This window comes from Ananas comosus, linkage group 11 (genome assembly GCF_001540865.1).
Source record: "Ananas comosus cultivar F153 linkage group 11, ASM154086v1, whole genome shotgun sequence".
NCBI lineage: Eukaryota > Viridiplantae > Streptophyta > Magnoliopsida > Poales > Bromeliaceae > Ananas > Ananas comosus.
This window is the reverse complement of record NC_033631.1, coordinates 3,220,894-3,236,956: the sequence shown is the minus strand read 5'-3', so window position 1 is coordinate 3,236,956 and position 16,063 is coordinate 3,220,894. Positions and strand designations below refer to the sequence as shown.

The 16,063-nt window shown below is 42.8% G+C and overlaps 1 protein-coding gene across 1 annotated transcript; it reads left to right on the top strand.

Moving 5' to 3' along the window:
- Positions 1,428-2,759, top strand: LOC109717570. The gene has a single exon (XM_020243416.1). The coding sequence runs from the start codon at positions 1,428-1,430 to the stop codon at positions 2,757-2,759; it is 1,332 nt and encodes a 443-aa protein (XP_020099005.1).

Below are 16,063 nucleotides of genomic sequence, written 5' to 3'. Positions count from 1 at the left end.
GAACTTGTGAACCTTAGAATGTGGACATAGAACCCTATGAATGTATGGACTATAATAATAGTGAACTTGGTGACATATGACTAGAGATTTGGTTAGCATCGACATTGGAATTATGAAACTAGCATCAAGAGCTAGTTAGAGTTAAAGTGTGACATTGTCTATTGTTGAATCCTCTAAAGGAGGATCAGATCATACTCACATTTGTTTGGTTCAAGTGAGGTCGCTCCTCCTTGAACGATGAGCTCCGGAGTAGTCATCTTTACTGGACCAGGAGGTGCGTCTCCCCCAGTTGACAATCCCGTCGGGTGCAGGTGCGTCTCCCCGATATTTGGGATAGCGTCAGTGAGTAATTGTTAACCAGAGGGTTAACCAAAATGAATTGGGTAAATTCAGTGAAAGCATGCATGCATATTTATAGTTTCATATATTGCTTTCTTTCAGCTTTGTACAGGCATTGTAGTAGTTACATATAGTTGGTTACTATCTGCTTTACTTTTCTTACCTACATATGCCTAAGTAGACCTAGTGGGTGAGTCGGCGAGGTCGGCGGCCGAACCCACTGAGAACTTTTCTGTAGTTCTCACACCACTAACCATACAGGTTCCAGTGCAAGTGTTGTAGCTGAGGATCGAGGCAAGGGCCCTGCAGCTTAGTTAGCTGACACCAGAGTATAGTGGTTATCATTTTGAGTTCATATGTCATCCATTTTGATGTATAGAGACATGTAAATGAATGTATTAAAGAGCTTGTAAATAACTAAATGTTTCAGTTATGTAAAGTTTTAAATTACAGTGAATTTCATTGTATAGTTAGTTTACTATCACTTGTGTTTGTTGCTTGCCCTCGTGCAAGCCATGTATACTGAAATGTTATTCTGGAAGTTGTTTAATTCTTTATACATGTACTCGTTGTTGTTGAGCCTTGGGCGGTCAGAGGAGGTTCTGTCCGTCCGGCGTCTGTGTACGGGCCGGATCGACCAAATTGGCGATAGCGGGACGTGACAGATTAAGTGGTATCAGAGCAAGTGATAGTAAAAGTCTAGGATGACCTTGGGGACTTAGGATTGGAAACCTAGGGACTAGGAACGCGAGTGGCGTGAATTTATTGATAGCGAAAGCTAAACAAATTGGGTTAGTTGTTAGTAAGTCTCTAATGTTAATTAGGGGCTGATCCAAGTGTTAATTATATGCAACTAAAAAGAGTTATGTTGGTGGCCAACAACATAAAGCTAAGGTTGAGTATAAATACGCTTGATTGCTTTCGCCTGATTTGTTTTGTGTTACTAATGTAAATGGTTCGTTTCAGGAGAAATGCCACCGCGACGTGCGACGAGATCCACTCCGGCATCCCTTTCTTAGGTGCCAGAGCAGTCTGGGTCTGATGAGGTTCAGGAGTTGCGTGCTCAGGTGAGCGCCTTAGTCGGGGCTATGCAGAGACAGGAGGAGCATATAAAGAGTATACAGGATTTAATGTCGCGACAGGCGACAACGGCAGTACCTGGGGGTCGTGAGGTACCTGTATCTGAGGCGCCGGCGACCGTGCCTCCTGTTCCGCCGATTGTTCCTCCAATGGTTTCTGGGCCCTCTGATTCTGATGTGACTGCGACAGAGGCTGAGCGTGCGCGATTTGTAAAGGTACTCGAGACATTTATGCGGTTTAATCCGCCTATGTTTGACGGGAAAGAAGCAGATCCGTGGGTATTGGAGACATGGTTTACAGCGATGGAGGCATTGTTTGAGGACCTTTACACTTTGGAAAGGGACAAGGTTCCGTTGGCAGCGCACTGTTTTGAGAAGGATGCTCAGATTTGGTGGCAAAAGACCAAGAAGAAGCGGGCATCATATCTACCACCGCTTACTTGGGAGGAGTTTCGAGAGATGTTATTTATGGAGTACTTTCCCGACAGTGATAAAAGGAAAATGAAGGAAAACTTCCGCAAGCTGAGACAGGGGAACCGTTCGGTACGGGAGTACGAACGGGAATTTACTCATTTGGTGAACTGTGTGCCTGGTATGGTTCATACAGATCGAGATCGGGCGGAGTACTTCGAGCGCGGGTTGCGACCTGACATATTCAGGACAGTTAATGCTCTGAAGTTGAAAACTTTTGAGGAAGTTTTAGATCGAGCCCTTTGGATTGAACGTGGAAATGCGATTGCGCGTGATGAACGCGAATCGTTTGAAAGAGAACGAGAAAGGGAAAAAGGGAAAAAGAGGACCACTAGTGGTGCCGGGGGACAGTCGAGCTCTAAACGGCCCCCTCGGTATCCACGACCACAGCAGAGGTATCAGGGACCGCAGAGATGTGTGATTTGCGGCGGGAATCATCGGGCGACGGCTTGTTCACAGCGGGAAGGTAAATGTTTTAAGTGTGGACAGCCAGGACATATGATTCGGGATTGCCCGAGAGGAGCATCATCTGCACAGTCGACAGCTTCAGCCCAGTCACCCTCTAGACAGCGTTCTGGTTTACCGCCTGCTATGTCAGCTGGACGTTCTTTTGTACCGCGTCAGTACGAGCCACCCCGACCTGCATCGAGCACCCATACGGAGACACCTCGATCTGCACCGAGTGGACGTGTATTTGCAGCTCAGGCAGAGGATCCTGCCGTGGTCGACGATGTCGTGGCAGGTATTGTTTTGCTTTATGGTATTAGATCTTGTGCATTATTTGACACTGGTGCATCTCATTCCTTCATTAGTAGTTCATTTGCTAGAACACATGATATTGAGATTTCGGATAGACCAGATGCTTGGTAGGTCTATGCTCCTGAGCACACTTTTAGTGTTCACGAGGAGTGTGCGGCATGTCCAGTGCAGATTGGAGATTGGATTATGCCAGCTGATTTACTAGTGTTGAAGCAAATGAAAGGTTTTGATATGATCCTTGGAATGGATTGGCTTACAAAGTACTATGCCACGATTGATTGCGAAAGTAAAGTTATTACTTTTCGTGAACCCGGGCAGAAGGAAGTTGTATATCGAGCGTGCAAGAGTTCGCTCTTTGCACTGACTGTATCGTCGACGAGGGCGAGAAAGTTGATTAGTAGTGGATGTGCGGCCTATTTGGCGACTGTAGTGGAGACTCAAAAGGAACTTCCAGCACTGAGTGATATTCCAGTGGTTCGAGAGTTTCCTGATGTATTTCCTGCGGAGTTACCGGGATTGCCGCCGAATCGGGAAATTGAGTTCGTTATTGACTTGGTTCCCGGAACGGCGCCCATTTCGAAGGCTCCGTACAGAATGGCACCTGCTGAGTTGAGAGAGTTGAAAGCTCAGTTACAGGACTTGATGGATAAAGGCTTTGTGAAGCCTAGTGTATCACCGTGGGGAGCCCCAGTTCTGTTTGTAAAGAAGAAAGACGGAACGCTTCGACTGTGTGTTGATTATCGTGAACTGAACAAGATCACAATCAAGAATAAATATCCATTGCCGCGAATCGATGATTTATTTGATCAGTTGCAAGGTTCACGAGTGTATTCGAAGATTGATCTTCAATCGGGTTACCACCAACTGAAGATCAAACCAGAAGATGTGCACAAGACAGCGTTCCGCACTCGTTATGGTCATTACGAGTTTACAGTGATGCCGTTTGGGCTGACCAATGCCCCTGCAGCATTCATGGATCTGATGAACAGGATCTTTAAGCCGCTATTGGATCAGTGTGTAGTGGTATTTATAGATGATATCCTGATCTTTTCTCGAAGTAATGAGGAGCACGAAGAACACTTGAGAACAGTGATGCAAATTCTTCGGGAGAAACAGTTATATGCCAAATTGAAGAAATGTGAATTTTGGCTGCGAGAGGTCGCATTTTTGGGGCATGTGATTTCTGAGGGTGGTGTAGCTGTTGACCCAAAGAAAGTAGAGGCAATTAAAGATTGGCCTCGCCCGACGACTGTGCCAGAGATCCGCAGTTTCCTTGGACTCGCGGGATACTATAGGCGGTTCGTGGAGGGGTTTGCGAAGATTACTACTCCATTAACGCGCCTTACACATAAAGGAACTAAATATGTTTGGAGCGAAGAATGTGATCGTAGCTTTAGGGAGTTGAAAGAAAGGTTGACTTCGACTCCTATTCTTGCCTTGCCGATTTCGGGGGAGAGTTTTGTGATCTATAGTGACGCTTCCTACAGTGGACTTGGGTGTGTACTTATGCAGAGTGGTCGAGTGATTGCTTATGCGTCTCGCCAGTTGAAGAACTATGAAAAGAGTTATCCTATTCATGATCTGGAATTGGCGGCGGTGATCTTCGCACTGAAGTTGTGGAGACATTACCTTTATGGCGAGCATTGTGAAGTTTATACAGATCACAAGAGTCTGAAGTATTTATTCACCCAGAAAGAGCTGAATATGCGACAACGCCGGTGGTTAGAATTGTTGAAAGATTATGATGTTAATATTTTATACCACCCGGGAAAAGCGAATGTGGTTGCTGATGCCCTGAGTAGAAAGTCAGTAGAGAATTTAGCTATGATGATCACCCACCAACCGTCATTGTGGAAGGAAATGCGACGGTTTGATCTTGAGGTAGTAGCTCCAAATGTACCAGCTATTCTTGCCGCCCTAGTTGTTCAACCGACTTTATTGGAAAGGATTAAAGAGCGGCAATCTTTGGATCCGAATCTCCAAAAGGTGCGGGGTGAAGTTGAGAGCGGGCAAGGGGATGATTTTACAGTGGGATCTGACGGAGCACTTCGGTTTCGAAACCGGTTATGTGTGCCTAAAGACGAAGAGATTCAGAGGGCTGTACTACAGGAAGCTCATCAGTCACCTTATAGTGTACATCCAGGTGGCACTAAGATGTACAAAGATCTTAAAGTGCATTATTGGTGGCCTGGAATGAAGAAGGATGTTGGACAGTTTGTAGCACAGTGCTTAACGTGTCAGCAAGTGAAAGCTGAGCGTAGATTTCTTGCGGGGAAGTTACAGAGCTTGCCTATTCCAGTCTGGAAGTGGGAGAACATTGCGATGGATTTCATTGTTGGATTATCTCGATCACAGGCTGGACATGATACCATCTGGGTGATTGTTGATCGACTGACGAAATCGGCGCATTTCTTGCCGATTCATGCTACTTGGTCAGGAGACAAGTTAGCACAGGTGTATCTCGACGAGATCGTGAGATTACACGGAGTCCCGACGTCGATTGTATCTGATCGAGATCCGCGGTTTACATCTCACTTCTGGAGGAGTTTACAGGATGCTCTTGGCACACGTCTTGACTTTAGTACAGCTTTTCATCCTCAGACCGATGGACAGTCTGAGAGGACGATTCAGATATTCGAGGACATGTTACGGGCATGTGTACTTGACTTTAGCGGGAGTTGGCATGATTCCTTAGCGATGGCTGAGTTTGCATATAATAATAGTTATCAGGAAAGCATCGCAATGGCACCGTTTGAAGCCCTCTACGGAAGAGAAATTCGATCCCTATCCATGTGGAGTGAAGTGGGTGAAAGATGGTTCTTGGTCCTGATGTACTCCAGAGAGCCGGAGGAAAAGGTCGCCTAGTCCGCCCAAGATTGGCTGACGGTAGTCACGACAGCAGAGTTATGCAAATAAGCGCCGAAAGAATTTGGATTGCGTGTGGCGATAAGGTGTTCTGAAAGTATCCCAATGCGCGGGATAAAGAGATTTGGTTGTTCGCATGGAAAGCTTAGTCCTCGCATACATTGCCGACCTTACGGATCTAGAGGCGAGTTGGAGCAGTAGCTTATAGATTGGCGCTCTACGCGCAACTTCTGACGGGAATTCACAATGTATTTCATGTTTCGAATCTCCGAAAATATGTGCCACCATTCAGGGCATGTTGGGCTGGATGGAGTACGAGCCTGCTAAGATTTACAAGAGGATTGACTTATGAAGAGTATCCAGTATGCATCCTGATCCGAGAAACGCGAAATGCGAAATCGCACTATTCCTACGTGAAAGTACAATGGAGTAATCACTCAGGAGAGAGGCCAATTGGTACTTGGAAAAGCTATGGCCTTGAATCCTATCCCATCTATTCGATCAGCAGGACTAAGGTATGATTTAAGTTTCGAGGACGAAACTGTTAAGAGGGGAGATTGTAATGCATTTCTGGAAAATTTATCTCGAGCTTATTGTGATCAAATCGTGGTCGCCAATAATGCTAAAATGGAAATTTAAGTATTTCTAAACTTAATTATAGCTGGAACAGCATTGACATGTTTTTAAAGTGATGAGATAGACACGAATGGAATTCGAAGTGGCTAAGACCTCCAATTGCCTATTGCTAAAAAAGCTGAAATTTTAGTCGATTTAGTCAAAATGATTCAAATTAATACAAAATTGAAAATTAAATGCTTCCAATTAAATTGTAGTTGGGCATGAGATTTAGCTGTTTTAGAAGTGTTGCGGATTGAAATCGGGCGAGGCTAGAAGTGAGAATGGGCTAGCAAGGCCTGCGGCTGCTAGCGGGACTGTTTTGTAAAGCTGCAAGCGACTGTTTCGTAACTGCAGGGATCTGTTTTGGGTGAAAACTGCAGTATGCTTTAGCATTGTGGAGGGCTGGGGTAATTGCCATTTTTTCTTAGTCTTATCTACAGCCAACAAGCCGGCAGCTTCATACGTATGGGAGCTTTCTTCTCAACCTCTTTTTTTAGCTTTTTCTTCCTCTCTTTCTTTAAAGCACTAGAATGGTTTTTTGAAGAAGGTTTAGTGATTTGTGTTTGAGAGGGCTAGGTGAGCAGGAATTAGCTAGAAAGAAAGAATTGAGGTATGAATTAGAATATTCTTAATTGTTAGAATGAGTTAACAATATGGGATAATTAGCTTTTTTTTAGAGCTTATATTCCGATGAGCAAATCTTCTAATAAGCTATATGTTGGAAAAGAATGCATATGAATTATTGGTTAGAAATATGAACAAGACTTAAGTCGTTGAGATCTTAATATAAGGCGTTTGTTACTAAACTACCTATGAGAGGGTTTTATATTGATATCTAGAGATTATAAAAAAATATAGCATATTGTATATATATATATAGTATATATATACTATATTATATATATTATATATATGCCTAGCTTATAAGAATGAAGTTTGGAGTTTTTAATTAGCTCAAATTCCTGAATGGCAATGATGCTATTGCTGATAAGAAGGTTAAATTATGCCATAATTTTATAACCATGGCATTAAATATAAATGTTGTAGTATAGTATATAGGTGAATTATGGAATAGGGATAAAAACTGAAATAGGTTGATTCTATTTCCTTATTTAATTGTTATTGTTTATGTTTAAAATTAGGAAGAGTATTGAATGATAGATTATGATTGTTAAGCCTCTAAGTGCATGTGAAACCGTAGAGCAAAATGTCTAACTTCAGAATTTCTAGGTTGCTAATGTCTATTTGATGTATGAATCCAGAGAATGCCTATGTTGATGTCAAGTTGGACTAGTTTGGGGTGAAAGTAGTTAATTGGATATATAAAGTTCTATATAATATAGGTGGTGGAATGTAACAAGTTGTACATATAAATGTATATTGTTTACATGTATATAGTATGTAGATGTATATAGTGCTTAGTGTTGAAAATAGAATTGGAATTAAGTAGGCTTGAAGTTCTGCATTAGAATAAAATAAACTGCTGTTTATATATGGGAATAAAAGAGGATATGTATAGAGGCCTTAACACTATACTATATATATGTAGTTAAAGTGAATTTTTAGTTTGTTAGAATTGGATATGAACATAAGTTTTAATCTCTTTTATTCTTTATAAATTGAAAGTTAACTGCTTCGCAAAGTCTAAATTGAGCAATTCGACAGCCGTCGGCGACGCACTACATTAAGTTAGAAGCCAATTCGGCCTTAATTGCATTGGTTGAGTCGCGATGATTTGTTAGTTGGCACAGTTGCGAGAGTAGGATTCTAGTCTGGACACCACTACAGGTGTGTGGTGTATCGAAATCTTTGAATCGCCATTTTATGTCTATGCTAATTTAGTGAGACCATTTTTACATTGTAATCATGCATTTAGGGTATTGTTATTATGTAAGTGATATTGATATGCAGAATGCTTATAATCAGACCATGAACATATGATGAACAATAGATGTGTGGATAATAGAACCCTAATGAAATGTAATCGGACTATAACAATAGCAAACTGCGGTGACATTACTAATAGAGATTTGAATTGAAATTGTGAAATTAGCATAAAAGGTTAGCTGGAGTCAAAGTGTTGACGATTGTCTATTGTATGAATCCTCTAAAAAGGTCAAGTTCATACTCAACAATTCGCTTTGTTCAAGAGATAGGTACGCTCATCCCTTGAACGTGAGCTCCTCGGCATAGTATTCATCTTATCTGTGTATCAGCGAGGTGCGTCTCCCAGTTGACAGTCCTCATCGTGGTCATGGTCTGCGTTCTCCGAATATTTGGGATAGTTGCATGTGGATTATTGTACCAATTAGGTAACCTAATGAGATTGTGATAATTCAGTAAAGGCATGCAATGATATTTACATTTTATGTTATATAATGCTTTCTTTCACGCTTTGTACAAGGCACATTGCTAGTAGTTACAATATTATAGTTGCGTTTAAACTATCGTTTTACTTTCTTGCCTACAAGCGTAGTTATATCTAGTTGTGTTGGTGATGTCGTGCAGAATTCGACAGGTCGAACCCGACTGGGAACTTATTTCAGTAGGTTTCTCATAACCCTAACCATACAAGGTTCAGTGCTCGTAGCGGTGTGGCCGGGATCGTGGTAAGCAGCCCCGCCGCTAGCTAGCTGACACCCGAGTTATAGTGTGAGTTTTACATAGTTATGTGTAGACATGTAAATGAATGTCTTATAAAGGCATGTAATAACTAAATGTTTAGTGTTTATAGTTCAGTGCTGAAGTATTTAAATTACAAGTGATTTTCAGTATAAGACTAGCTTACTATACTTGTGATTGTTGACTTGCCTCGCTGACAACCATGTTATATTGAAATGTGTGTCCTGGGAATTGTTTTATTTCTTTATAACATGTACTCGCCGTTGTGAGCCTTTGGGCGGACAGAGGAGGTTCTGTCGTCGGGGTCTGTGCACGGGCCCCGAATCGATGCGATTATATTTGGCTGGATTAGCGGGTTCGTAGTTTTAAGTGGTATCAGAAGCAAGTGATAGCTTAAAGTCTAGGATGAGTTAGGGGACTTAGAATTGCGAAACCTGGAGACTAGGAATGGTGTTAAGTGGTCAGTGAATATTAATGATAGCAAGGTCTAAAACAAATGGCAGTTAGTGTTAGTAAGTCTCTAATGATTAATTAGGGTGCTGATCAATTGCTTATTATATGCCAACAAAAGAGTTATGTTGAGTGGCCAACAACATAAAGTAAGGGTTGAGTATAAGTACGCGATTGATTGCTTTCGCACTGAATTGGTTTGTTTTATAATATGAAAGTTCGTGTTCAAGGAGAATGCCAGCCGCGACGTGCCGACGAGATCCACTCGGCATCCTTCTGAGGTGCCAGAGCAGTCGATGAGATCTGAATGAGGTTCAGGAGTGCCTGCTCAGGATCGTGCGCTCGATTAGGGGGGCCTATGCAGCAGACAGTGAGGCAGCCATATAAAGAGCCTACAGGATTTAATGTCGGCAGGCGAACAACCGCGAAAATACCTGTGGAGTCGTGATGTACCTGTATCTGAAGTCGCCGAACGATCGTGCTCCTGTTTCGACCGACTGTTCATCCACGTGGTTTCTGGGCCCTCTAATTCTAGATTTGAACCGCATTGGAGGACTGAGGCGCGCGAATTTATAAAGGTACATAGAGGCATTTATGCGGCTTTATAATCGCCTAATTGTTTGATGGCAAGAAGCAGTTCGCTGGGGTTGATAGAGACATGGTATACACGATGAGGCCTTATTCCGAGGAATTTACATTTGGAAAGGGATAACAGGTATCTTTAGGCGGCACACTGCTTGAGCAAGAATGCTCAGAATTTGGTGGCAAAGCGCAAGAAGAGCCTGGGCACCGAAAACTTACCACCGCGTCATTGGGAGGAGTTTCGCGGGAGATGTTATTTATGGAGTACTTCCGACAGTGATAAAAGGAAAAATGAAAGATAGACTTTCCGCAATTGAGACAGGGGAAAGACCGTTCGGTACGGCGGAGAGAAGTACGAACGGGAATTTACTTATTTGGTGACTGCTGCTGCTGGGATGTTCATACGATCGAGATCGAGCGGTGTTTTTGAGCGGGGGTGGCGAGCGGACATATTCAGGACAGTCAAATGCTCTAAAGTTTTAAAAATTTTGAGGAAGGTTTATAGATCGAGCTCTTTCGGGTGAGCGCGGAATGCGATTCGCGCGTGAATGAACGCAATCGTTTGAAAGGGAAACGAGAAAGAGAAAAGAAAAAAAGAGGACCACAAGTGGTGCCGGACAGTCGACTGCCGAAACGGCCGCGCCGTCGGCATCCAGGGTCTCAAGTCGGGGTAGTCGAGGGACCCCCGAGTATGTTGTGTATGCGGCGGAGAATCAGGTCGACCGATGGCTTGTCCACAGCGGGAAGGTAAATGTTTCAAGTGTGCGTCAGCACGCGGACATATGATTCGTGATTGCCGAGGGGAGATCACCTGCACAGTCCACCAGCTTCAGTTCCAGTCACCCTCAAGACAGCGTTCTGGTCTACCGCCTGCCTATGTCAGTCTGGACGTACTTTTGTTTGCCGGTCAGTCGAGCCCAACTCGATCTGCACCCGAGTACCCGTATGGACACACCTCGATCTGCACCGAGTGGTCGTGTATTTTGCAAGCCCAGGTGAGGAGCCGCGCCGTTAGTTGAGGACGTCGTGGCAGGTACTTGTTTTCTTTAATGGCACTAGATCTCGTGCATATTTGACACGCGTGCATCGCATTCATTCATCAGTAGCTCATTTGCTAAGACGCATGACTGAAGATTTCGGATGTGCTGTATGCCTGGTGCGTATATGCCCTGAGCAAACATTTAGTGTCACGAAGTGTGTGCGCATTGTCCAGTACAGATGGTGATTGGATTATGCCAGCGATCTGTTGTGTTAGCCGCCATGAAAGCATTGATGTGCATCCTTGGGAATGGATTGGCTTGCAAAGTACTATGCCACGATTAATTGTGAAAGTAAAATTATTACCTTTGTGACCTGAACCGAGGCAAAGAAGTTGTATATCGAGCGATGCAGAGTTTCGCTCTTTGGCACTACTGTCTCGTCGCACGAGAGCAAGAAAGTTAGATTCAGTAGTGGATGTGCGGCTTATTTGCGCGACTTGTAGTGCAGGACTCAAAAGAACTTTCCAGCACGTGAGGTGATATTCAGTGCGTTCGGCAGTTTCCTGATGTATTTCCTGGATTACGGCGGTTGCCGCCGGATCGGGGAAATGAGTTCGGTATATTGACTTGGTTCCGGAACGGCGCCATTTCGAAGGCTCCGTACAGAATGGCACCTGCTGAGTGAGAGAGTTTGAAAGCTCAGTTACAGACTTGATGGATAAAGGCTTTGTGAAGCCAGTGTATCACCGTGGGCAGCCACCAGTTCTGTTTGTAAGAGAAAGACGGAGCTCGTCGACTGGTGTTGATTATCGTAACTGACAAGATCACAATCAAGAATAAAATATCCTTGCGGCGAATCGATATTTTATTGATCAGTTTGCAATTGTTCACGAGGATTCGAAGATTGATCTTCAATGGGTACCACCACTGAAGATCAAACCAGAGATGTTGCACAAGACGCGTTCCGCACTCGTTATGGGTCATTACGAGTTGTACAAGTGATGCCGTTTGGCTGACAATGCCCTGCAGCATTCATGGATCTGTATGAACAGGATCTTTAAGCGCGTATTGGATCAGATGTTGTAGTGGTATTTATAGATGATATCCTGATTTTTCTCGAAAAGTAATGAGGAGCCGGAAAACACTTGAGACAGTGATGCCAAATCTTCGGAGCAAACAGTTAGATGCCACCTAAATTGAAGAAATGTGAATTTGGCTGCAGAGGTCGCATACTTTGGCGGCATGTGATTTTGCAGGTCGGTGTAGCTGTTGACCCCAAAGAAAGTAAAGGCATTAAAGATTGGCCTCGCCCGACGACTGTTGCCAGAGCATCCGCCCCCCAGTTTCTTGGACTCGCGGGATTACTATAGCGCTGTTCAGGTGGGGGGTTTGCGAAGATTACTACTCCATTAACGCCCTTTACAATAAAAGGAACTAATATGTTTGGAGGAAGATTGTGATGTAGCTTTAGGATGCTTGAAAGAAAGCGTTTGACTTCGACTCCTATTCTGGGCTTGCCATTTCAGGGAGAGTTTTGTGGTCTACAGTGATGTTCCTACAATGGACTTGGGGTGTAGTTATGCAGAGTGGTCGCAGTGATTGGATTATGCGTTCTCGCCAGTTGAAGAACTATGAAAAGAATTATCCTATTCTGATTTGGAATGCGCGGTGATCTGCGCACTTTGAGTTGGAGAATATCTATATGGCCGAACATTGTGAAATCTATTACAGATCACAACGGAGCCTGATAGTATTTATTCACCAGAAAGAGCTGAATATGCGACAACGCGGTGGTTAGAATTGTGAAAAGATTATGATGTTATATTCTATACCACCCAGGAAATGACGAATTGTGGTTGCTGTATGCATTGAGTAGGGAAGTCCAGTGAGAACGTTGGCTATGGTGATCACACATCAAAACCGTTCGTTGCAGAATGAAATGCGGCGGTTCGATCTTGAGGCTAGTAGCTCAGAATAGTACAGCTGTTCTTGGCGCTCTAGTTGTTTCAACCGAACTTGTTGCGACTTGGATAAAGATCGGCAATCCTCTAGATCCGTATCCTCAAAAAGTGTGGTGTAAGTTGAGAGCGGTGCGAGGGGATTGAGTTTATGTGGGATTGACCGTGCCCTACGGCTTCGCAACCGCGATGTGCGATACCCTAAGACGAGGAGGTTCAGAGCGGCTATATACTAGGAAGCTCATCAGTCACCTATAGTGTACATCAAGGTGGCACTAAAGATGTACAAAGATCTTTAAAGTACATTATTGGTGGCCCTGGAATGAAGAAGGATGTTGCGACAGTTTTGTAGCGGCAGTGTTTGACTTGTCAGCAGTTAAGCTTGAGCCGCCAGATTTCCCGGCGCGGAAAGTTACAGAGCTTAGCTTTCCGCCGACACCCCCGTCTGGAAGTGGGGGAACATTGCGATGGAATTTCATTATTTGGATTACCTCGATCACAGGCTGGACATGACACTATTTGGTGTGATTGTTGTCGACTGACACGAAATCGGGGGCATTTCTGTTGCATTCATGTTACTTGGTCCGAAGGGACAGTGGCCAGGTGATACCTCGATGATGATTGTTCTGAGATTACACGGGTCCGACGTCGATTTGTTCTGATCGAGACCGCGCGTTTACATCTACTTTCTGCGAGGAGTTTACAGGATGCCTCTTGGCACACGTCTTGACTTTAGTAAAGCTCATCCTCAGACGATGCGACAGTCTTGAGAGGACGATCCAGATTTTGGAGACATGCTACGGCATGTGTACTGACTTAGAGGAGTTGGCATGATTCCTTGGCGAATGGCTGAATTTGCTTAATAACAGCTATCAAGAAAGTATCGCAAAATGGCCACCGTTTTTGAAAGCCCTCTACTGGGAGAAATGTCGATCCCCTATCCATTTGGAGTGAATGTGGGTGAAGAATGGTTCTTGCGTCTATTTGTACTCCGAGGAGGCGGAGGAAAGGGTACGCTTACTGTCGCAAAGATTGCTGACGGTCTCAGTCGACAGACAGCAGATATGCAAATAAGCGCCGAAAGATTTGGAGTTTGCGGTTGGCGATAAGGTGTTGTTGAAAGTATCACCACATGCGCGCGGATAAAGAGATTTGGTCTGTTCTGAGGAATATCTTAGTCCTCGATACATTGGAACCTTACGAGATCCTAGAGCGAGTTGGCAGTAGCTTATTAGATTGGCTCTACCGCGAACTTCGAGGGATTCACATGTATTTTCATGTTTCGGAATTCTCCTCGAAAATATGTGCACTTCAGGCATTTATGGAGTACGAGCCTGGGTAGTATTTTACAAGAGGATATGACTTATGAGATACCAGTATGCATCCCTTGATCGAGAACGCAGAGAACTGCGATCGCACTATTTCCCTACGTGAAAGTACAATGCGAGTAATCACTCAGGAGAGGAGGCACTTGTGGGAATGGAAGAAGCTCATGCGTGAAATTCCTATCCCCATCTATTCGATCAAGAGGAAGACTAAGGTATGAATTTAAGTTTCGAGGACGAAACTGTTTTAAGGGGGGAGATTGTAATTGATTGACAATTTATCTCGAGCTAATTCGTGATCAAAGTGCGTCGCAATAAGCTAAAATGGAAATTAAGTATTTCTAAACTTAATTAGCTAGTAGAGCACAGAATTGACATGTTTTAAGTTATGAGAGATAGCACAGAATTGGAAATCGAAGTGGCTAAAGACTCAATTGCTATTGCTACAAAAAGCTGAAATTTTTAGTCGCATTTAGTCAAATGATCAAATTAATACAAAATTGAAATTAAATGCTTCAATTATTTGAGTGTTTGGGCATAGAAGATTAGCATGTTTTGAAGTGTATGGGATGAATCGGAGCGAGTAGAAGTGAGAAATGCGGCTGCCAAGGCTGCCGGCTCGCGTAGGCGGGGACTGTTTGTAAACTGCAAGGACTGTTTCGTAAACTGCAGCGGACTGTTTTGGTGAAAACTGCAGTTGCAGCAGTTGTGGAGGGGCGTAATTGCAGTTTTTCTTAGTCTATCTACAGCCAACAAACCGCGCGTTCAATAGTATGCGGAGCTATCTTCTCACCTTTTTTTTAGCTTTTTCTTCTCTCTTTCTCTAAAGCACTAGAATGGTTTTTTGAAGAAGAGTTTTAGTTGAATTTGGATATGTGAGATGAGAAGAGGCTGTTGAGCAGGAATTCAGCTAGAAATGAAAGAATGAGGTTATGAATTAGAATATCTCTTAATTAGGTGCATGTTATCTACTCTAGAATGAGTTGAACAAATGGATAATTAGCTTTTAGACGCTTATATCACCGATGAGCAAATCTTATAGCTATATGTTGGAAAGATATGCCTATGAAATTTATTGTTAGAATTGAACAAGAACTTAAGTTGGTTGAGATCTTAATTAAGGCTGTGTTGTTTCTAACTACTATGAGCAGGGTTTTATATGGATGAAAGGTTGTATCGTAGTAGTATTAGAAAAGCTAGAGATTATAAACAATATAGCATATCCATGTCTAATATATATTTTATCATATACTATATATATATTATATATGCCTGCCTTTAAATGAAGTTTTGGAGAAATTAGCTCAAACTTCCTGATGGGAATGATGCGAATTCTGTTAAGAGGTTAAATACTGATAATATTAGTCTGGAGTGTGATATAACCATGGGATTAAACTATAAGAGCTATATGTGTATCGTATATAGCGTGAATTCATGGAATAGGGATAAAAACCTTGAAAATAGGTGATCCCTATTTCTATTTAATGTTATTGTGTTTAAATTAGAAGAGTTTGAATGATTAGATTATTGCATTGTTAGCCTCTAAGTGCCATGTGACGAACCTAGAGCAAATGTCTAACTTAGAATTTCTAAGTTGCTAATGTCTTATTGACTGTAATGCATCCAGAGAATGCTCTAGTTGATGTCAAGTGGCTAGTTTGGGTTGAAAGTAGTTATGTTGAAACGTTCTAGTATAATATAGGTGGTGGAATGGTGAACAAGTTGTACATATAAATGTATCATGTACATTGTATATACGTATGAATGTATTAGGCTTAGTGTTGAAATAGAAATGACATTAATAAGGTTGAAGTTCGCTGATTGAATAATAAAATGACTGGGTAAAAGAATGGAAATAAGAGAGTATATGTATAGAAGGCCTATAACACATATACTATATATATGTATGTTAAGTGAATGCAGTTTGTTAGAAATAGGGCTATAACATAAGTTTAATCTTTTTATTCTTTATAAATGAAAGGTTAAACTTGCCTCGAAAGTCTAACATTGACATA

Excerpts from the sequence above, each read along its gene's own strand:
- LOC109717570 (XM_020243416.1), top strand. The coding sequence starts at position 1,428 with ATGCAGAGACAGGAGGAGCATATAAAGAGTATACAGGATTTAATGTCG.